We start from the raw sequence: 24,063 nt of genomic DNA on the forward strand, positions 1-24,063 counted from the left end.
AACTCCTCCCCGCGTTGAGTCATTCGCCTCTGGGAGGTTTAGGAAGCGGCTCCGGGTCGGTGGCCCCAGGACAGGGAAGAGCGGGCGCTATGGGGAGCCGGACGCCAGCGTCCACTCTCCACGCCGTGCAGCGGCGCTGGGGCCCCCGGCGCCGACCCCCGCTGCTGCCGCTGCTGCTGCTGCTGCTGCCGCCGCCACCCAGGGTTGGGGGCTTCAACTTGGAAGCTGAGGCCCCAGCAGTGCTCTCGGGGCCCCCGGGCTCCTTCTTCGGATTCTCAGTGGAGTTTTACCGGCCGGGAACAGAGGGGTGAGTGAGGAGGGTTGGCGACGGGATGGGGGTGGGGGAGCCTCCTGGAGACTGGGGGCGCGGCTGGGGTCTGGAGGGGGCCAGGGCTTGAGTTTGAGGGTGGAGTTTGGAGGGAGTAGAGCTGCAGTTGGGGGCCCGCGCTGGAACTGGGGGCCCGCGCTGGAGTAGGGAGGGCCCCGTGGCGGGTGAGGAGGGGCCCTAGAGTTTGAGAGAGATCAGTGAGGATTCATGGGTCGGTGGGGAGAGGACATGGAGCTGGAGAAGTCTGGGCAGGAGTCTCCGGGCCAAGGGAGAGGGGAGCGCGTAAACGGAGAGCTGAGGGTCTCAGGCTGAAGTCTGTGGGCCGCCGGGACCTGTGGCGGGTGGGGGCACTGAAGGGGCGCGGAGGCCGGGAAGGGCTTTTGAGGGCGCTAGGGAACCTCGGGATCCGTAAGGGCCATTGTGCGGCCAGAGAACGGGTCGAAGCCGATTGAGCTACGTGTGGTAGGAGGGGAGTCAAAGACTGAGGGGGTCGCAAGGTTAACTGGGGGCCAGCTTCATCCTCCCCTCCCCCCTCAACTCAGACTGGGGAAAGACCCGGGAGAGGGACGGCGGCTCCCTCTCCTTTCTCCTCTGTCTCCTACTCTGCCCTCCACCCCCAATCTCTGTTCACGAGAGGGGATCCCAGAACGGGGGCGAATGCGGGGACCCTGGCACTGGGGGCGCTGGGACTGGAGGCGAACTCAGCCAAGGGCGGGTGCTCGGATGTGTCGGGAGGGGTGTGTGCGCGCGTGAAGGGGGGTGGGCGGTTTCCCTCTTCCTTTAGCTCTTGGGAGGAAGAGAAAAGCTGGTTTCCTGTAGCTGGTCGGCTGGAGCTATGCTGAGACCGGGACTTCTGGGGCTGGGGTCGGAAGCTGGGGAGACGCGGGCTCCGTGGGGCCTGGAGCGTCAGAATTAAGGACTCAAGACCCTGGAAGTCTCAAAGGATGATCCTTATTCCCAACCCCGCAGAGTGAGAAGCCGACCCGGACGCGGAGTGCCTAGAAAATGGGGTGCTGACAGGCTTGGGAAACCGGAGTTAGAGCGGAAGCAACATTAGGACCAAGGGTGTCTGTTTAAATGTGGGATGGGGGGAGATTGGGAAGCAAGAGAGTGAGGTGGTGGCTCCTGGACTAGGCCAGGGACCCTTAGATGCCAGATTCCAGGTACTCCACAATGACTGGGGTAATCCTTTTCCTTCTACATCTCTGAGCTGGGATCTTCCCACTTCTCACTCCCATTCACCCCTGGGATCTCAGGGTTTGAGGGAAATTCAGTCAGAAGTGACCTATTTTTACACAAGAGACAGTTAACTGATCTCTGTTGATTCTCTATAGATTTTTGGAGAAAAGGGGTTAATCTAGCCAATACAATTGGGGAGAAAAGCAAATTCTCCTTCTTCTCGAGGACCTGGGGATGGGGAAAAGGAAAGATGATTAGGCCCCAGCTGTTGGTTCTGAGCTATTCAAGGTCCCGACTCAACCCCCACCCCACCCCCCTGGCCTTTTGCCCAAACCACATTGCATCACCCTGGCCTGGAGCCTCTGCCAGGCCTGGTCTCCCCCAGGTTCCCCCAAACTTCTTATCACAGCCCTAATGGACTAGAAAAGAGGGAGGGAGGGAGGGGATGGGTCAGAGTATCTAATTGTCCCCCATTTAACCTTCTCTTTACTCCCTCTTCCCCTAAAGGAGAGTGTTATTTCCCTTTAAAACACTCCTCTAAAACATCTGGACTTCACACATTCCTGGTCCCCTAGGTGTCTGTCTGGCCCCTGGCCTGATCCTATAGTCCCTAAAGTCCTCTTCTAAAACAGGACCCAGCTCTCTCATCCCTTTCCCCTCCCCTTCTGCTCATCTCCTCTCCCAAGAGAAGCCAGGTGTCCAGCTTGCTCTCCTTCCCTCTCATTTCCAATTTACAATACCCTCTTACAGTAGGGCTCAGAACATTCTACCTCCCCAGTGACCTCTTCCCACCACAGCTAGGCCTTCAGCGCCCCCCCCCCCCCCCCCCCGGCAACACAAACATAGTGCCTCACCTACAGCCATTGCCTCAGTGTTCCTGGTCTTCCTGCATCACCTCTCGTAGTGAACACCAAAACAGCATTGAAGGACAGGGTGAGCACCAAAGCAGTTACATGGTAGGAAGGCGTAGAGCTTTAACTCAGACAGAGGTAGGTGTGAGTCCTCACTACTTACTAGTTTTTTGTGTGGTACCCTAGCACCTAGGGTGAGGTACTTAAGCTCTTGGATCCTGGTCTTCCCATGAAAATCAGACACCTAATGGAGTTCTGAGGACTAAATGAGAAAATATATACAAAAGGGACCTGGTCCACACACGGTGATCAATACCTGGGCGGCATGGGTTTCACGGGGTAGCTGTTTTTGTTTCTGGTTCTCTCCTTCCTGGCTACTGCCAGTTCTTTGTTTAAGTTTTCCCCCATTTCTTACTTGCTTTGAGTATTTGCTTATCCTAGTGATAGTAACAATAGTCTCTCATATTCCTTTAGCACTTTCATATTGATTTTTTCCATTGGATTGTAACAAAAATCCTTGTGTTAAAGCAAAGGAAGCCATTATTGCCCCATTTTTAGAGATATAAAAACTGAGGCTGGCCAGCCACAGTGGTTCACACCTGTAATCCCAGCACTTTGGGAGGCCTAGGCGGGTGGATCACCTGAGGTCAGAAGTTCAAGACCAGCCCGACCAACATGGTAAAACCCTGTCTCTACTAAAAATATAAAAATTAGCCAACATGCTGGCACACACCTGTAATCCCAGCTACTCAGGAAGCTGAGGCAGAAGAATCACTTGAACCTGGGTGGCAGAGATTGCCGTGAGCTGAGATTGAAGTGAGCTGAGATCAGGACACTGTACTCCAGACTGGGCGATACAGCGAGACGCCGTCAAAAAAAACCCCTAAGGTTTCAGGAGTCATAGGAATTTTGAACTAGAAGTTAGCTGAGTAAATATTCAAGGGAAATCCATCATTTTATGCTGGAGAATCCGAAGATTGAGGAGAGGAAGTGACTTAGCCCAGAACAGTTGAAAGCTTGAAAGGTAGGCCAGTCTCAGCTCAGCTCCTTGTTCCCTTCTGCAACTGCCACAAGTGGAGACAGCTGTTCTTCCCCAGCCGGTCATACAGATCCCTTGTGAATGCACTAGGGGACCCTGAACCAGGTGTCCTCCTCTGGCCTGGCCCATGCTGCTGTAGGACCTGTAGGAGCTGGCCGATGGTTCACTTGCTGCTCTCCACCCCCGACCTTGTCAGGCCAACAGAGTCAAACAGTAACCCAGTATTGAACTGGGACTTGGTTAATCAGAAGCCTGGCCAGGGAGATAGTAGAGATGAGAGGAGGGAATAAATTGGCAATAGGGTAGACCAGAATGCTGTCCTAGGAATCAGGATTCCTGACTTCTGCCTCTGATTCTGGGAGGAAAGCTGAGTGACCTAAGCATATTACTTAACTCCTCTGGGATAGTTTTCCCATCTGCAAAATGAGAACATGGGACGAGGTGAGCAACTTTGAGCTTTTTCTTAAGGAGTGTTCACAACGAGGCCAGCCTGCCTTTATGCCATGTGGCTTGAGGTGCCTACAGTAAAGTCTTAAACCCAGTGGATGCTCTCTACAGTGCCTCCTCGCTGTGGGAGTCTGTGTCTCTAAGGACCTGCCAAACTGCATTTAGTAAGAAATAATTAATTCCTTTCCTCATTTTTTTATTAACCAAAAACATCTATAGCTGCCAATCAGAGTTTCTGACCAGCATGAGATAACCAGGTTCCCACATGAGTTGATAGAATTCCAGCCAAAAGCAAATACACTTGAGGTTTTAATTAGCATAGGCCACCTTATCTGGTAAATGCATGATTTCCGCTAGGCTCTCTGAAATATTGAAAATAGCCGGCGGACCCTCCATTGTTACCTTCTTAGACCCCTAAAAGTGCCCAACTGCTGCAGGACTTAGGAAACAGGAAGAAGATATGGGAAAACAAGGACCAACTGGCTTGCATGCCATCCTGGCACCAGTCACCTCGCTTGGCAGGTTGGTGGGGGGAGGCACTACTTATTGGATTGACCTAGGGTTGCTGGGATGGAAGGGCCACTGCCTCTCCAGGTGTGAGCCATGGGTAGTGTGGTGGGAGGGAGGGAGGCCAGGGTCTGTGCCACTTGCCTGCATGCCAGCTACCCTGAACCATCACACAGTCAGAATGGATCCGCCCGCGTGGGGCTTTACAAGCCTCATAAACTCTCTGTCTTGCAACCCTGCTAAACTCCAAGCAACTTCTTCAGGCCATCCCAGGAGTGTCAGGCTCAGCTCCTCTCCAAGTGCATTGGGTGTTGAGGAAATTGGGAGTAGGAATGGGGTCCCTCAGCCTTAGCCCTGTGCTCCAGGAAACTGAGATAGCCTCTTCTTCAGCCAGAGAAAAAGGAAGAGGGTATTGCCCAAGTCCACAGTTAGTGCCTGAACCTGAACTCTTGGCTCCTGGTCCAGTGCTCCTTTCACTGCTTCCTGTACCTCAGCTGTTCTGGTCTAGTTCAGGTTGGTGGCCCTTTCTGCTTTCTAGAGCCTGAAGGCAGCAACTGAGTTCCCTGGGGGCTGCCCCTGCTGAGGGAGAGGGGGGTATACTCCTCTCACCTCACCCAGCCCTGGGGGCTGTGCAATCTCCCAGTTGGATATAATGCCTGAGTGAGAGGGGTGGGGCCTGGTGGGGAGCTGGGCGTGTGGGAGACAAACGGAGAAGTGAGAGGTTGGAAACAGACAGGAAGCCACAGGCAGTCAACATTTCCTGTCCCCAGAGTAATGAGACTGGCACCTCCCCTCCCCACCCCCCCAACCTCAGGAGCTCTCCCTCTTCAGCCTACCCACCTCCTTTTTCCTCTGGACCCTGCCTTCTCTCCCCTCCATTCTCCCACTGGCCCTCACAGACTCCTCACTCTCCATTTCTGTCCCCTCGGAACTGTTCTCTCTGTTGCCTCCATCCCCTGTACCTCCTGGACCACTCCTCCCCACCTCGGTATACTTGGGAAATATCCCCAGCTCTTGTGGCCGCTACCGTAATCCCTCATGTGGGCCTTCTTGCCGAATGAGAAAGCTGAGGAAGGTATTCGACTATCAGGGAAGGGCTAGGTACTAGACAGGTTGAAAGCCGAAAGTGGACAGAAACCAATAGAGATGGAGAAACCTAAACTCTAAGATAGAGAGACAGGATCCAAAAAACCAAAACCGACAGAGCAAGCAGTCACAGGGGCAGAGGGACAGAGAGATTGAGAAGCAGTGCCAGAGGCAGACACAGAACAGAGCAGAGGCTGAGGCTGGCAAGGGCACTGGGTTGAGTTGCCCAGGCTGCCAGATACTGTCCTGGCAGGAGACCCTTAGGGGAAAGCCAGGAGAGCCAAGAGCTGTGCGGAGGTCTGGGAGGCAAGGGACCTGGGGATGAATGAGGCAGAACTGAGGGCAGGGAGACTGCCCAGGCCCTGAGCACTGACCATTGCATGGGGCCCCCAGCAGAGGCAAAGCTTCTCCTCACCTCAGGGGTAACTGAGGCGCTGTGTCCAGAACTAGGACCCCAGTAGAGCAGACTTCGAATTCAGTCAGCTAGGGATGGTCTATGAGAAAGGGGTTCAAGGGCTGAGACAGAGACCCAGCCAGGAAGGGGAGGTCCACATCAGGGCCGGGGTGAGGCAGGCCCAGTGGAACAATCTCTGTTCACTGTCCTCCAGCTCCTCTCTCCACTCCTGCTGCCTGATTTCCAAGACTCACATTTTCCTCCTACACACCCCAAGGCTGGGTGGCTGGGCAGCCGGATGCCTGGGTCTTGGCCCAGGGAGGGGATTTGGCTTGGGAGAAGAGTATATAGGCTAGATGAGAGACCCTGAGGCTCCAGAGGACCTTGGGGTTCCAGAGGCTGCGCATCGAATCTTGGCGGGTACCTAGAGGAGAGGGAGAAGCAGGGGTCCAGGATCTGGCCCTTCTTCTCCTCTTAGGAATTGACTCTGGTTCCTCCTCTCTTTATGAACAGGGGAAGGTAGGAGAGGAGAGAGAATGACGGGAGGAGGGGAGGGTTGTATTAGTGACAGCGGCACATGGGGACCGCCTGACTCCAGCCCGTGCTTCTGGCATCTGTGGCATCTTCTAAGATATAAATACAACCCAGGGGGGCATCTACTCCACCCCCAGCCAGCCCCAGCCTAGAGGCCTGGGTCCTTCCGGCCTCCAGACACCGATGAAGAGCTAGCAGCCACTCTGAACTGCCTCTTCTTTCCCCTCCACAGGGTCAGCGTGCTGGTGGGAGCGCCCAAGGCTAACACCAGCCAGCCAGGAGTGCTGCAGGGTGGTGCTGTCTACCTCTGTCCTTGGAGCGCCAGACGCACACAGTGCACCCCCATTGAATTTGACCGCAAAGGTAGGCCAGTGAAATTCAGGGAGGAACTGGGGGATGGGACTGCAGCCTGGGGGCGAGGCCTGGATGGGGCCTGGGGGGGGTGGAGCCTGCTCAGACCCCAGCCACGTGACCTCTCAGCACCAGCTCTGGTGCTCAAACCGCTTACAGTGGATCCCCATGGCACTCACTCCACGTTCCCAGTCCAGCCCAGCCCAAGGAGGGCGGGCATGATTCAGAAACATGTGGCTCTCATTTCCCCTGAATCACCCACAACTCTGGGAGGCCAGGGCCGTAACACAGACAAAGACGGGGAGAGTTGCACAAACCATTCAGTTCCTTTAGCTAAGCACTGACTAAGTGACAGTGCATGACAGGCACTGTGTTGGAGCTGCCGGGATTGCAAGATGACTAAGCCACTGCCCTCAAGGAGCTCCAGGTCTGAGTAGACACAAACGGATGGGAGGAAGACGGAGACTAACAGCTATCACTTGCTCTGTGCCAGGCCAGTTGTGAACACTTTACATATATTAGCTCACTGAATCCTTTTAACAACTGTATAAGGTATTATTATCCCCATTTTATAAGTGAGGAGACAGATGCTATCCAAGACTGTACCGCTGGCAAACACTGGAGCGAGGATATGAACTAGTGCCATCAGTCTCCAGAAATAGAGACTAGAGAGGCTGGGCGCCGTGGCTCATGCCTGTAATCCCAGCACTTTGGGAGACCAAGGCAGGTGGATCATTTGAGGCCAGGGGTTTGAGACCAGACTGGCCATCATGGCAAAACGCTGTCTCTGCTAAAAATACAAATACACCCTCTCAGGTGTGAGAGGCTGAGGCACAAGAATCACTTGAGCCCAGGAGGTGGAGGTTTCAGTGAGCCGAGATCACACCACTACACTCCAGCCTGGGTGACAGAGAAAGACCCTTCTCAAAAAAAAAAAAAAAAAATTAGCCAGGCCTCATGGTGAACACTTGTAGTCCCAGCTACTCGGGAGGTTGCGATGGGAGGATCACCTGAGTGGGGAGGTCAAGGCTGCAGTGAGCGGTTATTGCCCCACTGCCCTGTAGCCTGAGTGACAGAGCAAGACCATGTTTAAAAAAAAAAAAAAAAGCCAGGCACTGTGGCTCATGCCTGTAATACCAGCACTTTAAGAGGCCAAGGCAGGCAGATCATGAGGTCAGGAGTTTGAGATCATCCTGACCAACATGATGAAATCCTGTCTTTATTAAAAATACAAAAAGTAGCTGGGTGTGGTGGCACATACCTGTAATCCCAGCTACTTGGGAGGCTGAGGCAGGAGAATCACTTGAACCCATGAGGTGGAGATTGCAGTGAACTGAGGTCGCGCCACTGCACTCCAGCCTGGGCGACAGAGTGAGACCCTATCTCAAAAAAAGAAAAAAAAAGGAGGTGTGACAAGACGCTGTTAAAGACACAGCCCAAGTACAGATAAAGAAGTACAGACAGAGTCCCCCGCTTGGTAGATAGCCACTGTTCCTCACCGCCCTCCTCCTGCCTCCACTCCACAGTGGGCATCCTTGTCTCAGTTGGGTGAGAAAGCGGGAACCATGGGGAGGCAACTCTAGAAAGCCCAGGTTCTGTGTGCGTGTGTGTGCATGAGTGTGTGTGTGTGTGCATGAGTGTGCGTGCATGTGTGTGTGTGTGTAGAGGAGAGGTGAGTCAGGCTACACAAAACAGAATTAAGCTCCTTCCCCACTCCGCACTCCCAGTGAGTCATGGAGTCTCAGGGCTGGGAAGCCTTCGTTGGGTGTCCCCAGGCTGAGGGTAGGGGCTGCCCTAGTGCTCAACTGTCCATGGCTCAGCAAGACTCCCCCTCTCACTCCCACAAGGCTCTCGGCTCCTGGAGTCCTCACTGTCCAGCTCAGAGGGAGAGGAGCCTGTGGAGTACAAGTCCTTGCAGTGGTTCGGGGCAACAGTTCGAGCCCATGGCTCCTCCATCTTGGTGAGGGCCCAGCAGGCTCAGTGGTGTGGTAGCCAGGGGATGGGCAGTGGTTGGGTAAGGCCAGGCCTGGAGGGAGGGAGGATGGGCCTTACTGGACTAAATCTGAAGGCCCCTCCTCCTGCACCCTCCCAGGCATGTGCTCCACTGTACAGCTGGCGCACAGAGAAGGAGCCACTGAGCGACCCCGTGGGCACCTGCTACCTCTCCACAGATAACTTCACCCGAATTCTGGAGTATGCACCTTGCCGCTCAGGTAGGGAAAAGAGGGGGCCTGTACCCACCTCTGCCCTCTCCATGGAGTGTCTCATATACTTAGGGCTGACTCACGCCCCCGTGTTCCCCCGTCAGGTTCTAAGAGACCAATATGTCGCTTAAGATAAAGGCTAAGCCAGTTAGTTAGCCTTTTTGCTTTCTGTCTGGCCCAGGAACACCCTTTCTCTGGTTCTCTCTTCCACCTCCTTCCCTATGCCCTCTGTTCTTTCCTGGATGACCCACCTGTGCAGGGCTCATTTTCACCACCTTCTCCTCTCACAGATTTCAGCTGGGCAGCAGGACAGGGTTACTGCCAAGGAGGCTTCAGTGCCGAGTTCACCAAGGTGAGAGAGGGGTCTGGGAGAGAAGGGGCTTGGGTAGTGGAGGCAGGGGGCTCGGGACCAGATGTCAGACTCCCCTCCTTTCACCCACAGACTGGCCGTGTGGTTTTAGGTGGACCAGGAAGCTATTTCTGGCAAGGTAAGTCCTGTCCCTGCTGTTCTTTAAGTCCCCTGGCACATAGCCTCCCACCCTACTCCCAATTCTCCCCTTCCCTTCCTAAAATGTCCATACTACCACCCTCCCCATGCTTCCCTTTCTTGAACCAGACTTCTGAACTACCACCCAGTCAGCCCCCACAGCCCCAAGCCCCTCCGCCAGCTCCCCTCCATCTACTTCCTCCTCATCCTCTCTCCAGGCCAGATCCTATCTGCCACTCAGGAGCAGATTGCAGAATCGTATTACCCCGAGTACCTGATCAACCTGGTTCAAGGGCAGCTGCAGACTCGCCAGGCCAGTTCCATCTATGACGACAGCTACCTAGGTGAGCCGGCAAGTGGGGAAGGGATGGCAGAGGGAGAATCTCAAGTGTTCCTGTCCCCACTCACCCCCTGCCTCCCCTCCCCTAGTCGGCCATCCCTAGCCGTACTTGTCCTGTGCATGCTGATTATGAAGACCCAGTAGGGGTGGGGAAGGGATTGGGGATAGGCCAGGGTAGAGGGGTCCCCAAAGCAGGAATCCTAACATGCACCCACCGTGTCTCCCAGGATATTCCGTGGCTGTGGGTGAATTCAGTGGTGACGACACAGAAGGTAAGTGTGTTCCTAGGCTGGGGCCAAAGGAGGGGGTGGTGAGAGGCCCAGGGCCTGAGAGCCCATGTACTTGGATGCTCACCATTATCCACTTCCCTTTCCCCACCCTTAGGTCACAACTTTCTCTTCTCTTTGCAGACTTTGTTGCTGGTGTGCCCAAAGGAAACCTCACTTACGGCTATGTAAGACCCAGCCTGACCCCTCACTTCCTCTCCTCCCCTGGCTAATCACAAAGAATCATGCATGGCAGTTTGCGAGGGTTTTTTGTTTTTTGTGAGACAGAGTCTTGCTCTGTCACCAGGCTGGAGTGCAGTGGCACAATCTTAATTCACTGCACCCTCCGCCCCACTTCCTGGGTACAAGTGATTCTGCTGCGTCAGCCTCCCGAGTAGCTGGGATTACAGGCACGCGCCACCACACCCAGCTAATTTTTGTATTTTTAGTAGAGACAGGGTTTCACCATGTTGGCCAGGATAGTCTCAATCTCCTGACTTCAAGATCCTCCTGCCTTGGCCTCCCAAAGTACCGGGATTACAGGCGTGAGCTACCACGCCCGGCCCATTCTGCTCTTTATTCATACTCTGCTTCCTGCTGAACCTCTCTGAGCCTCCTTCTTCTCTGAATAATGCGATAACAATCATTCTGACCTCACAAGCCTCTTGCAAGGACAAAATGAGAAAATGTGTGTGAAAGTGCTCGATGAATTGTTAGGCAATGTACAACTGGCAGACGTTATTATTAGACCAGGACAAGTGCTTTTAAAAAGATACAGATAAGAGTTCCATAGGAGTTCGTTCAACTAACAACATTTATCAAGGCGAGGTAAGAGATAAGAAGATGAATAAGGTATCCTACCCCATCTTATAAGATGCTTCTAATCAAATATGATTGATAAGACACATACAATTATATCTAAAGTGGAGCACAATTCACTCTCTTCTCAGTGCATCAGGCACTATCCATGATTTCTATTCTTCACAAGCCCGTGGGGTAGATATTACCATCTGTATTTTACATGTGAGAACACTGAGGTTTTAAGAGACCAAATAAGTTGCTTAAGATCACCCAGTTAGTAAGTAGGTTTAAAATCAGATCTATCTTAATCCAAAATCAGGATTCTTTCTGCATTTTGATAAACTTCCGTAGATACAGTGACATAGCAGTTTAGGGGAAGGAATAAAATCCTTTCTAGGATAAGGATGGTAACAAGTTTGGGGAGTCAGAAAACAAAAAGTTAAATTTTTTTAAAAAGAAGAGGACAGATCAGAGAAGGTCTATGAAGGTTCGGCAGAAATGAGGCAAGAGGGCATCCCTATGCAGGAGCATGAAAGAGATGAAAGAAAAAAAAACAGGCGGGGCGTGGTGGCTCACACCTGTAATCCCAACACTTTGGGAGGCTGAGGCAGGAGGATCACAAAGTCGGGAGTTCAAGACCAGCCTGGCCAACATGGTGAAGCCCCGTATCTACTAAAAATACAAAAATTAGCTGGGCCTGGTGGCAGCCACCTATAATTCCAGCTACTTGGGAGGGTGAGGCAGGAGAATCGCTTGAACCCAGGAGGCAGAGGTTGCCATGAGCTGAGATTGTGCCACTGCACTTCAGCCTGGGCAACAAGAGCAAGACTCCATCTCAAAAAAAGAAAAGGAAACAATTACAGCCCAGTTTAGCAGACTCATGAGCTGATTGAGGATAAGTAGAATATGGAAAGATCAAGCAAAAACAGATAGGGTAGGCCCAGATTCTGCAGAGCCTTGGAGGACCAGCCGAGAAGTTGAGACTTTAGGCAGCGGCTGCAGGGAGCCACTAGATTTCCAAGCCAGAGGTAGCCTCCCAGATCTGCTCTAGGGCAATCAGCCAGTCTGGCTGCAGTGGGGGTTGGGGGAGAGTGCCTATAGGAAAGGAGAGCTGGAGGCGGGGACATTGTCAAGACATCTGCCCAGCAGTCCTGGGAAAGGGCTCACACTAGGTCACAGCAGTGAGAGTGAAGAGAGCAAGGATTCAAGAGACTTGTGGGGTCGGTCACTAAGGAAACATAGGGGAGACGCGGTCTTTGTGGTCTGGGGGGAATGGAGGATGAGGATGACTTGGGTTTTAAACATGATGGGTTTGAGGCACCAGTGCACATCTAGTCAGAATTATTGAGTGCTTACTACTCACAAAGCACTACTTTAGGCTCTGAGGAGAAAGCAAAGAACAAAATCAAGTTCCTGCCCCTGTTGATCTTACATTCTAGTGGGTAGAGATAGACAACAAACACATAAAGACAAAATCTGTCAGTAGTTGGTGATTGATATGGAGACAAATAGTGAAGCAAACATAGGGTGGACCTACCTGGCATACAGGTGGGAATATGAGGGCAAAGCTGAGGAGGGAGTTAGGGACAGTGGTGTGTTTCTCTAAGGAATGCCTGACACTGAGTGTCCTGTACACATCTGTTCTTTAACCACGGGATGCTCTGGGAGTCAAGGACCAATGGGCCTATCTCTTTATTCCCCAGGTCACTATCCTTAATGGCTCAGACATCCGATCCCTCTACAACTTCTCGGGGGAACAGGTAAGGCTACCTACCCATCAAGCCCACCCCAGCTTGACCCACTGCCAACAAAGCCCCAGCCCTGACCTAATAATGTTAGCCCAACTTCCCAGCCCCTCTTGATCCTGTTTATTGAACCTTTGAGTTCTGACCCAGGGCTGCCCCTTTGTCCTCTCCAGATGGCCTCCTACTTCGGCTATGCAGTGGCTGCCACAGACATCAATGGGGACGGGTGAGCAGTGGGAAATGAGCACACGTGATACCTCTCCCAGATAAAGAGGGAAGAGTGGGAACGGGACAGAAAATGCAGGGAGAGTTTCTCCAGGTCTTTTCCTCTAGGCTCTCGCTAATACCTGCATTCCCCTTGCTCAGGGACAAGGAAAGAGCTGAGCACTAATGATCAGAAACCTTAGGTCTTCTGATTTGATGGGATCCATAGTGCCTGCGATTTCTGGCACTAGGACTGAGGTAGGGGTGGCAAGACAGGGTAAAGAGATACCTGGGTTTGCCCTTCCCCTCAGGCTGGATGACTTGCTGGTGGGGGCACCCCTGCTCATGGAGCGGACCCCTGATGGGCGACCTCAGGAGGTAGGCAGGGTCTACGTCTACCTGCAGCACCCAGCTGGCATAGAGCCCATGCCCACCCTTACCCTCACTGGCCATGATGAGTTTGGCCGATTTGGCAGCTCCTTGACCCCCCTGGGGGACCTGGACCAGGATGGCTACAATGGTGAGTACCATGGACTCAGAGAGTGAAAGAGGAGGCAGGGGCCCAAGTCAGAAGGGATCTGGGGAGAGGGCATCTGTCAGCTAAGATATCCAGACCTCCATGACTTCCCAAGGGGTTAAAATCCCACTGTCTGGGTCTTGGGATTTGAAGAGATTGGAACATAGGAATTGACAGATGGGAAAAAATGGGATCCTAGGTCGTGAGGTCTGGTAGTAGAGACTTGGGCCCCTGGATTCCTGGCCTGCTGACTAGTGCGTGTTCTGTGTCTTCCAGATGTGGCCATCGGGGCTCCTTTTGGTGGGGAGACTCAGCAGGGAGTAGTGTTTGTATTCCCTGGGGGCCCAGGAGGGCTGGGCTCTAAGCCTTCCCAGGTTCTGCAGCCCCTGTGGGCAGCCAGCCACACCCCAGACTTCTTTGGCTCTGCCCTTCGAGGAGGTCGAGACCTGGATGGCAACGGATATCCTGGTGAGCTCTGCCTAAGGCCCCTTTTCACCTTAAAATTCCCTGGTGACTGACCTCTACCCTCTCTTCTGCACCTTTCCTAAGTTCCTGGGTGAAGTTCTAGGCTAATTCCACCAGAGGGCGCTGTGTTCTCACTTCAGCCTCCTTGAGCATTGAAACCAGAAGGGATTAGAGAGAAAGGATCCTGATTTGGGGCTTGCTGTAAGAGGTGATTTCTTGACTTCTTGCAGATCTGATTGTGGGATCCTTTGGTGTAGACAAGGCCGTGGTATACAGGTATGAACTCCAAGGGAAGTTGAGGGGACAACCTGGGGGGACTGGAACTGGGAATTTCTCAACAGAGCTGAGGTGGGGAAAATCAACGCAAAGGACATGCATTCTGGGGCTTGGGCATCAGTTTCCTGTGTCTAGGCTACAGAGGATCCTAATTCTATTGACCCCACGTTCACTCTTGGCAGGGGCCGCCCCATCGTATCTGCCAGTGCCTCCCTCACCATCTTTCCTGCCATGTTCAACCCGGAGGAGCGCAGCTGCAGCTTAGAGGGAAACCCTGTGTCCTGGTGAGCTGGCACCCAGGAAATTGCGGAGACCTGAGCCTGGGAGTGGGCAGGGGTGCCAAGTATGCCTTAGGAAGGGGAAAATGGGGGTGTCCTTGTCTGGATCTGGCTGGGAGATAGGTAGAGGATGGAATGTCTGTTCTGGTTGGATTCACCAGCTTTCTTCTTGGTCTTTCTCCAGCATCAACCTTAGCTTCTGCCTCAATGCTTCTGGAAAACACGTCCCCGACTCCATTGGTGAGGGAGACTGCCTAGAGATCTCAGGCCCTGGGACAGGGGACAAAGAGACTGGGGACCTGGGGACATTTCTTCTCTCTGAAAAGATGAGGAGAGACAATCAAATTTCCCTTCTATGTCCCTGGCTGCAGGCTTCACAGTGGAACTTCAGCTGGACTGGCAGAAGCAGAAGGGAGGGGTACGGCGGGCACTGTTCCTGGCCTCCAGGCAGGCAACCTTGACCCAGACCCTGCTCATCCAGAATGGAGCTCGAGAGGACTGCAGAGAGATGAAGATCTACCTCAGGGTATGGCCCAGAGGGCAGGGTATGGACTAACCAGGGAGGGTGGCCGCATAGAACTGAGAGCCCCTCCTGAAGGGAAAGACTAGGAGATTCCAATGAAGGGTTTGGGACTCTTGGGGGACTGAGAAAGGAGACCTTCTATCAGAGGAGCTAGGAAGCAGGCTGCCAGGGCCTCTGAAACAATGAGGTTGGTCAGAATTGGGCCCTAAGCAAACAAAGGGAGATGAGAGAGGCTGAGGAGCAGGGCCACCAAGTCCCCAGAGTCCCCTGACTCTGTGAACTCTCTCCTCTGGCCCTAGAACGAGTCTGAATTTCGAGACAAACTCTCCCCAATTCACATCGCTCTCAACTTCTCCTTGGACCCTCAAGCCCCGGTGGACAGCCACGGCCTCAGGCCAGCTCTGCATTACCAGAGCAAGAGTCGGATAGAGGACAAGGTGAGGACAAGGCAGGAAGAAGGGACCTGGGAGGACAGAGGCCTGGGGACTGGGGGGCAGGGCCCTGGAAAGAGAAGAGCCTGCAGCCCAGGAATGGGTCTAAACTTCCCCTCTCAAGGCTGTCCTGCTCCCCAGGCCCAGATCCTGCTGGACTGTGGAGAAGACAACATCTGTGTGCCTGACCTGCAGCTGGAAGTATCTGGGTAAGTAGCGGCTCACAGTAAGCTGGGGAGTGCAGGTGCACCTGGCCCCTGAAACAGCCAAGTAGGGACACACTAGCTGCGTTGCCTCGGGAAGTTGCTGAGCTTCTCTGAGCTTTAACTTATTTGCATAGTGAGAATAGTAGCATTTATTTCTCTGACTTTTTGGAAAGATTAAATGAAATAATTTACATAAAAAATCTAGCCTGTGCCTGCCATAGAGTTAGAACCCACTGAACAGTGTGTGTTACTAATGTCATTACTCTTATAATGGTCCTTTGTCCTGGTTTGAGGATCAGTTCCCCAGTGTCCCTTACCCTCTGTGTCCCCTCCAGGGAGCAGCGCCACGTGTACTTGGGTGACAAGAATGCCCTAAACCTCACTTTCCACGCCCAGAATGTGGGTGAGGGTGGTGCCTATGAGGCTGAGCTTCGGGTCACAGCCCCTCCAGAGGCTGAGTACTCAGGACTCGTCAGACACCCAGGGGTGAGATGAGACTCTCGAGTGGGATTGGGAGGATACCCCTCCAGAGGGGACACCAAAACCTGACCAGCACCCACCCCACCTCCAGAACTTCTCCAGCCTGAGCTGTGACTACTTTGCTGTGAACGAGAGCCGCCTGCTAGTGTGTGACCTGGGCAACCCCATGAAGGCAGGAGCCAGTGTAAGTTTAGGATAAGAGGATGGGGTCCGGGCACAGTGGCTCACACCTGTAATCCCAACACTTGGGAGGCCAAGGCGGGCAGATCACGATGTCAGGAGATCAAGACCATCCTGGCCAACATGGTGAAACCTGTCTCTACTTAAAATATAAAAATTAGCTGGGCATGGTGGCACGTGCCTGTAATCCCAGCTACTCAGGAGGCTGAGGCAGGAAAATAGCTTAAACCAGGGAGTCAGAGGTTGCAGTGAGCCGAGATGGCACCACCGCACTCCAGCCTGGCAACAGAGAGAGAGAGACTCCATCTCAAAAAAAAAAAAAAAGGACGAGGCAGAGGGAGAGCAGACCTGAGGCAGCTGTGAAATGGGGAGGGAGGGCTGAAATACACAGTCTAACTGCCCTATTTTCCTCTTTTTCTGTCCCCAGCTGTGGGGTGGACTTCGGTTTACAGTCCCTCATCTCCGGGACACTAAGAAAACCATCCAGTTTGACTTCCAGATCCTCAGGTAGGGAGTGAGTGTGTCTAGGCTGGGGCTGAGCTGGGGATAGATGGGAGGGCTGGGCACAGTTCTCAGTGGCTGTGCTCCAGGACCTCAGTCTTGCCTCCATCCCACAGCAAGAATCTCAACAACTCACAAAGCGACGTGGTTTCCTTCCGGCTCTCCGTGGAGGCTAAGGCCCAGGTCACCCTGATCGGGTCAGTGCCAGGCAGAATGGGGTCTTTTTGAGAGGGGAGACAGACTTCTAGGGAAGGATGCATATGGGGTCCCTTCCACCCTCCTCTAAAACACCCTCCTCCTTAGCGTCTCGAAGCCTGAGGCAGTGCTATTCCCGGTAAGCGAGTGGCACCCCCGAGACCGGCCGCAGAAGGAGGAAGACGTCGGACCCGCTGTCCACCATGTCTATGAGGTAAAGAGGGATAGGTGGCAGGGAGGACTGGGCCCCAGGCAGGCCAGGCTAGAGGGAGGAAAGGGGCAGGGCCAGAATGAATTATGGGAAAGGAGGAGCTAGTATGAGTGACAGATGGCTGGAACCAACATGAGGGACGGAGAGGAAGAGAGGAGGGAGAGGTAAGTGACATATATGCAAAGGCATGAGGCAGTGTCCTATGAGAAACAGCCAGAGAGACAGGCCAGTTGGATAACTTGGAAAGAAAGATGGAGCCCCCTCCAAAAGTGTTGGTTAGAGAGGATTTCATCTCTGCCCACTGGTTCCCTGCTTCATCTCTGAGATAGGAGCCCAACAGCAGGATACAGTGGAGCCATGGTGACCAGGGCCTCAAGGGGCAGGAGCATTCCCTTCCTTCCCATGACGATTGTGCTCTTCCCTCCTCAGCTCATCAACCAGGGCCCCAGCTCCATTAGCCAGGGCGTGCTGGAACTCAGCTGTCCCCAGGCTCTGGAAGGTCAGCAGCTCCTGTATGTGACCAAATTTACAGGACTCAACTGCACCCCCAGTCACCCCATTAACCCAAAGGACCTGGAGGTGAGGGCCTGAACACTGGCATGGGGAAGGGGAGCAGGTTCAGAGGACCAAGGCTGCGGGGTTGAGGAAGGTTGCTGGAGACCTGCAAGAGGCAATGAGGACATGCTTATAGCCAGGGCTGAGGGTCACAAGGCCCAGAGGTACCTCAAAAGCCTCTGGAGGAAAAACGACTTTCATCCACTGTTTCTTTCTGCCTAAACTATTCCTTCTTTGTTTCCTGGCATACCCCAGGGCCGTGTTGTGTGCCACCTCCTCTAGGAAGCCTTCTTCAAATCTTTTCCTCTGGGCCCCAATGCCTGTTTTATAGTTCATTTACTCATTAACATTTAGTTGAATGAGTGCTGTACTGAACACTGTTAAGCCCAGGAAATACTGCACCAAACAAAACTGACAGTCCTCACGTTCATGGAACTTAACATTCTAGTGAAGGGTGACAGACATAGAAAATAAAAAGAGGACCAGGCGCGGTGTCTCACGCTTGGAATCCCAGCACTTTGGGAGGCCGAGGTGGGCGGATCAAGAGGTCAAGAGATCAAGACCATCCTGGCCAACATAGTGAAACCCCGTCTCTACTAAAAATACAAAAATTAGCTGGGCATGGTGGTGCGCACCTGTAATCCCAGCTACTCAGGAGGCTGAGGCTTGAACCCAGGAGTTGGAGGTTGTAGTGAGTTGAGATCTCACCACTGCACTCCAGCCTGGCAACAGAGCAAGACTTCCTCTCGAAAAAAAAAGAAAAAATAAAAAGAGAAGGAGAAAAATGAACAGGGATTGAAAGGTGATGAAAGTGAAGTGTTAATAAGCTGTGAGGAGACGATTGAAATTGAATCATCGGAAAACCTCTTGAAGACCAGCTGAATCAGGCCTGAGAGATAAGGGTGAACCTACCTACGAGACTCAGGGATGAGCAGTCCAAACTGAGGGAATAGCCAGTGCAAAAACAGGAACAAGGACCTAATTATTGATTTAAGCGTCTCCTCCAGTGTGAACTCCAAGAACCAAGTTTTCTTCATTTCCATATTTTAACACTGAGCTCGGTGCCTTGCACATAGGAGCAGGACAGTTGGATAGATGAATGAAGAGATAGATGAAAGAATAGGTTGAAGCTGCTCAGGAACCCAGGTGCAGGCTGACTTAGAAGCTGTAATGAGATGGGAAAGGGGCCAAACAGTCTCTATCTCTTATAGTTGGTTCCCGACGGTTCCCTGCACCACCAGCAGAAACGGGAAGCTCCAAGCCGCGGCTCTGCTTCCTTGGGACCTCAGATCCTGGTAAGTCAGGCGGGGAATGAGGTGTGGACCAAAGTGTTGAGTGCTTGTTTGGGTTCTCAGGGACATCACAAGGCCAGAACACCGGGTCCAAGCTTCTTTCTTCCTAGAAATGTCCGGAGGCTGAGTGTCTCAGGCTGCGCTGCGAGCTCGGGTCCCTCCACCACCATGAAAGCAAAAGTCTGCAGCTGCATTTCCGAGTCTGGGCCAAGACCTTCTTGCAGGTGAGGGAGCCTTATCTCAGCCCTAACCCTTGACCTCTGGGGCTGCTTAGACTGACCCACCCCTTTCTCCACTGCAGTAGCCACCTGTCCTTTGGTGAATGGGACCCAGCACTCCAGCTCCATGCCCTTCCTTGCCCTCGTCTAGACCAGGCTGTATGTCCTTAGCGCCACCTAGTGGCCAAAATGGGAGCAGCAGCTTCCCTTTCCTGGCCCATTCAGAGGAGGGCGGGCTGAAGGGAGATCAGTGTGCAAAGAATGATAGAAAAACAGTGAAATGGAAGATGAATCCATAGTGGCGAGGTAAGCAGATGTAGGAATAGTAAAGATCAGTCATTTCTTGAGCACACACTGCAAGCCAGGCACTGTCCTGGTGTCAAAGCACATTAATAGGCTGGGCACCGTGGTTCATGCCTGCAATCCCAGCACTTTGGGAGGCCAAGGCGGGCAAATCACGAAGTCAGGAGATCGAGACCATCCTGGCTAACATAGTGAAACCCTGTCTCTACTAAAAATACAAAGAAATGAGCCAAGTGTGGTGGCACACACCCGCAGTCCCAGCTACTTGGGAGGCCGTGGCAAAAGAATCGCTGGAACCCCGGAGGCGGAGGTTGCAGTGAGCTGAGATCATGCCACTTCACTCCAGCCTGGGCGACAGAGCGAGACTCCATCTCAAAAAAAAAAAAAAGCACATTAATGATTCAAAAAAAATATTTTTTATTGAACATGTAAGTCATCTAATTATATATTATTATTCAGTTACATATTTATTATCTCATATAAGGAATATCAAGAGAGGCTCAGGGGCCGGGCACGGTGGCTCACACCAGTAATCCCTGCACTCTGGGAGGCCGAGGTTCAGCCAGAAGTCTGAGACCAGCCTGGGCAACATGGTGAAACTCCATCTCTATAAAAACAAAACAAAATTAGCTGAGTGTGGTGGCACATGCCTGTAGTCCCAGCTACTCAGGAGGCTGAGGCAAGAGGATTGCTTGAGCCCAGGAGGTGGAGGCTGCAGTGACCTAAAACCACACCATTGCACTCCATATTGGGAGACAGAGTAAAACCCTGTCTCAAAAGAAAAAAAAAAGAGAAAGAGAGAGACTCAGGAAGAATGAGTCAAAATAGGGAAAGATAACAACCCCAGCCAGACCATGGGGAACCCTATGTCCTCTGGATCTTAAGAGAGGATGTTCTGACCAACATCCCCCACCCACAGAGGAAGCACCAGCCATTCAGCCTGCAGTGTGAGGCTGTGTACAAAGCCCTGAAGATGCCCTATCGAATCCTGCCTCGGCTGCTGCCCCAAAAGGAATATCAGGTGAGTCTAGGGCCAGAGGACTGGACGAGGGAATACAGGGCTCAGAGTGCCAGAACTAGGGCTGGGACATGGGTGTGGGCTGGCCTTATTGTTAACAACTGTTGAAAAATCTATGTGCCAAGCACTGTGCAGATGCCAGAGACAGAGTGGTAAGCAAGATCAACATGGTATCTTTGCTCCTGGAGTTCACAGTCTCGTGGAACAACACAGTGTTCCAAGTGTGGTGATATTTATGGTATTTATGAATGTTCAACAGAGTGAACCCTGTCTCACAATAGGAACACCTGAGCCCAGTCTAGCTGGGTCAGGGAAGGCTTCCTGGAAGAAGTGATGTTCAAGCTGAGACCTGAAGAATAAATAGGAACTAACCAGCCTAGCCATTCAGGAAAGGGATATCTTGGGGAGAGGTGAATAACAGATATGAGGCCAAGTGCAGTGGCTCACACCTGTAATCCCAGCACTTTGGGAGGCTGAGGCAGGTAAATCATGAGGTCAGGAGATCAAGACCATCCTGGCCAACATGGTGAAACCCTGTCTCTACTAAAATACAAAAAATTAGCTGGGCGTGGTGGCATGTGCCTTTAGTCCTAGCTACTCAGGAGGCTGAGGCAGGGGAATCGCTTGAACCCGGGAGGCAGATGTTGCGGTGAACCAAGATCACACCACTGCAATCCTGCCTGGGCGACAGAGCAAGACTCTGTCTCAAAAAAAAAAGTTTGAGACCAACCTGAGCAACATAGGGAGACCCCATCTCTATAAAAAATACAAAAATTAGCCAGATGTGGTAGCATACATCTGTGGTCCCAGCTACTCAGGAGGCTGAGGCAGGAGGATCACTTGAGACCAGAAGGTGGAGGTTGTAGTGAGCTGAGATCACGCCACTGCACTCCAGCCTGGGTGACAGAGTGAGACCATCTAAAAAAAACGGATATGATATGCAAGCCCAAAAACAAGAGATAATATTGTATATTTTAGGAACTTACATTTTTAAGTTCAGAATGCTGTTAGTTCAAAATAAGTTGGGAAGTGGCTCTAGATCCGATGACAAGTGGGGGCCAAGTATAGGGTAGAAAGAACTTCTGGGCTCTCATTGACTTCACCCAATTTGCTTTCCAGGTGGCCACAGCTGTGCAGTGGACCAAGGCAGAAGGCAGCTATGGCGTCCCACTATGGATCATTATCCTAGCCATCCTCTTTGGCCTCCTGCTCCTAGGTCTACTCATCTACATCCTTTACAAGGTCAGCCACATCCTGCTCATGACTTGGTCACCCTCTTATCAGGCTCTCTGCCCTTGACCTAGCACAGTGTGCAGTAGCAACCTCTAGAGCAGTTCACCAGCCATATACCCCCACCTCTGTCCTGGCTACATGCATCCCATTCTAACCCTTCCTATAGGATCCCTCCCTTCCTTCTATAGCCCCCAGCTTGGAAAGGGTCCTCTTGACTCAAGATGGTAAGTTTGCCTGTACTCACAAAATCAGTGTAATCTACAGATGGCAAATATATGGCGTTTGTGCTGTCACTTTCTCCAAAAATCCATGGCAGCCATCACTAACCTAGAAGTGGCTAGTGATCATCTCCAAGAAGTGGCTTCAGAATCTCCCTCTCAGGAGGAAGCCATGGCCAGGCGTGGTGGCTCACACCGGTAATCCCAACATTTTGAGAGGCCAAGGTGGGAAGACAGTTTGAGCCCAGGAATTCAAGACCAGCCTGGGTAACACAGTAGGACCTTGTCTCTACAAAAAAAACACAAAGGTGCCGGGCGCAGTGGCTCACGCCTATAATCCCAGCACTTTGGGAGGCCGAGGCGGGTGGATCATGAGGTCAAGAGATCAAGACCATCCTGGTCAACAAAGTGAAACCCCGTCTCTACTAAAAATACAAAAATTAGCTTGGCATGGTGGTGCATGCCTGTAGTCCCAGCTACTCAGAAGGCTGAGGCAGGAGAATTGCTTGAACCCAGGAGGTGGAGGTTGTGGTGAGCCAAGATCGTGCCATTGAACTCCAGTCTGGGTAAAAATAGCGAAACTCCATTTCAAACACACACACACACACACACACACACACACACACACACACAAAGCTTATCCAAGTGTGGTGGTGCATGCCTATAATCCCAGCTACTCTGGCTGAGGTGGGAGGATGGCTTGAGCCCAGGAGTTTGAGGCTACAGTGAGCCATGATCATGCCACTGCACTCCAGGTTGGTCAACAGAGTGAACCCTGTCTCAAAAGCAAACAAACAAAAGCAGCCACTACTAGGCAATCAGACTTGGCACTTGAGTTCAAACCTATTTGCCATTTCTGGATTGACTGGGGAATTTTAAAGGCACTGGTAAAAGACACCCCCCATACAAAACCACCCCTAGTCCTCCTGGGTCCATTGCACAACTTGGAGGGGTAGTCCTAGCCTGCATTCAGAGGCTTCTTTTGCAGGATGTAGAGGGTGGAGACACTAAAGTCCTCCTTATTACTTCTTGGGATAAGAGCTGTGGAGAAATGGTAGCCATAGTACCTAAACTCTCCCTCTTTTCCTCTTTATCAGCTCGGATTCTTCAAACGCTCCCTCCCATACGGCACTGCCATGGAAAAAGCTCAGCTCAAGCCTCCAGCCACCTCTGATGCCTGAGTCCTTCTAATCTCAGACTCCCAATCCTGAAGACCAGTCCTCCAACCCTCATTCTACTGAAAGGGAGGGGACTGGGTACTTCCTGAAGGTGCTGAGGGCCAGGGAGAAGCTCCTCTCCCTAGCCCAGAGACATACTTGAAGGGCCAGAGCCAGGGGGGTGAGGATCTGGGGATCCCTCCCCCCCATGCACTGTGAAGGACCCTTGTTTACACATACCCTCTTCATGGATGGGGGAACTCAGATCATCCAGGGACAGAGGCCCCAGCCTCCCTGAAGCCTTTGCATTTTGGAGAGAATTTCCTGAAACAACTTGCAAAGATAACTAGGAATCCATTCGCAGTTCTTTGGGCCAGACATGCCACAAGGACTTCCTGTCCAGCTCCAACCTGCAAAGATCTGTCCTCAGCCTTGCCAGAGATCCAAAAGAAGCCCCCAGCTAAGAACCTGGAACTTGGGGAATAAGACCTGGCAGCTCTGGACAGCCCTACCCTGGTGGGCCAACAAGGAACAGTAACTATGGATGGTGCCCCAGGACCAGCTCAGGACAGATGCCACACAAGGATAGATGCTGGCCCAGAACCCAGCTCCAAGGGGAATCCAAACTGAAATGGGGCCAGATCCAGCCTGGGGTCTGGAGTTGATCTGGAACCCAGACTCAGACATTGGCAACCTAACCCCAGCAGATCCAGGACTATATTTGGGCCTGCTCCAGACCTGATCCTGGAGGCCCAGTTCACCCTGATTTAGGAGAAGCCAGGAATTTCCCAGGACCCTGAAGGGGCCATGATGGAAACAGATCTGGAACCTCAGCCTGGCCAGACACAGGCCCTCCCTGTTCCCCAGAGAAAGGGGAGCCCACTGTCCTGGGCCTGCAGAATTTGGGTTCTGCCTGCCAGCTGCACTGATGCTGCCCCTCCTCTCTCTGCCCAACCCTTCCCTCACCTTGGCGCCAGACACCCAGGACTTATTTAAACTCTGTTGCAAGTGCAATAAATCTGACCCAGTGCCCCCACTGACCA

General features: G+C 52.6%; 1 protein-coding gene across 2 annotated transcripts; it reads left to right on the forward strand.

Moving 5' to 3' along the window:
- Positions 1-67: 67 nt before the first annotated feature.
- ITGA5 (integrin subunit alpha 5) lies at positions 68-24,063 on the forward strand. Of its 2 annotated transcripts, XM_078336494.1 has the most exons (31): positions 1,136-1,298; positions 4,255-4,366; positions 6,598-6,728; positions 8,564-8,676; positions 8,809-8,929; positions 9,211-9,272; positions 9,363-9,408; positions 9,626-9,751; positions 9,975-10,019; positions 10,158-10,201; positions 12,518-12,574; positions 12,733-12,785; positions 13,075-13,283; positions 13,557-13,748; positions 13,976-14,021; positions 14,204-14,305; positions 14,484-14,539; positions 14,671-14,825; positions 15,122-15,259; positions 15,395-15,462; positions 15,795-15,945; positions 16,031-16,123; positions 16,547-16,626; positions 16,737-16,817; positions 16,924-17,029; positions 17,456-17,605; positions 18,793-18,876; positions 18,984-19,097; positions 20,314-20,415; positions 21,532-21,654; positions 22,961-24,063. In XM_078336494.1, exons 2-31 carry the CDS (start codon positions 4,305-4,307, stop codon positions 23,042-23,044), a joined length of 2,994 nt encoding a protein of 997 aa, XP_078192620.1. In that variant the 5' UTR covers positions 1,136-1,298; positions 4,255-4,304; the 3' UTR covers positions 23,045-24,063. The 2 variants fall into 2 exon arrangements, with proteins under 2 accessions (XP_009002158.2, XP_078192620.1); XM_009003910.4 differs by lacking the exons at positions 1,136-1,298; positions 4,255-4,366 and adding an exon at positions 68-307.

The sequence above is a fragment of the Callithrix jacchus genome, chromosome 9 (genome assembly GCF_049354715.1).
Source record: "Callithrix jacchus isolate 240 chromosome 9, calJac240_pri, whole genome shotgun sequence".
NCBI classification, from domain to species: domain Eukaryota; kingdom Metazoa; phylum Chordata; class Mammalia; order Primates; family Cebidae; genus Callithrix; species Callithrix jacchus.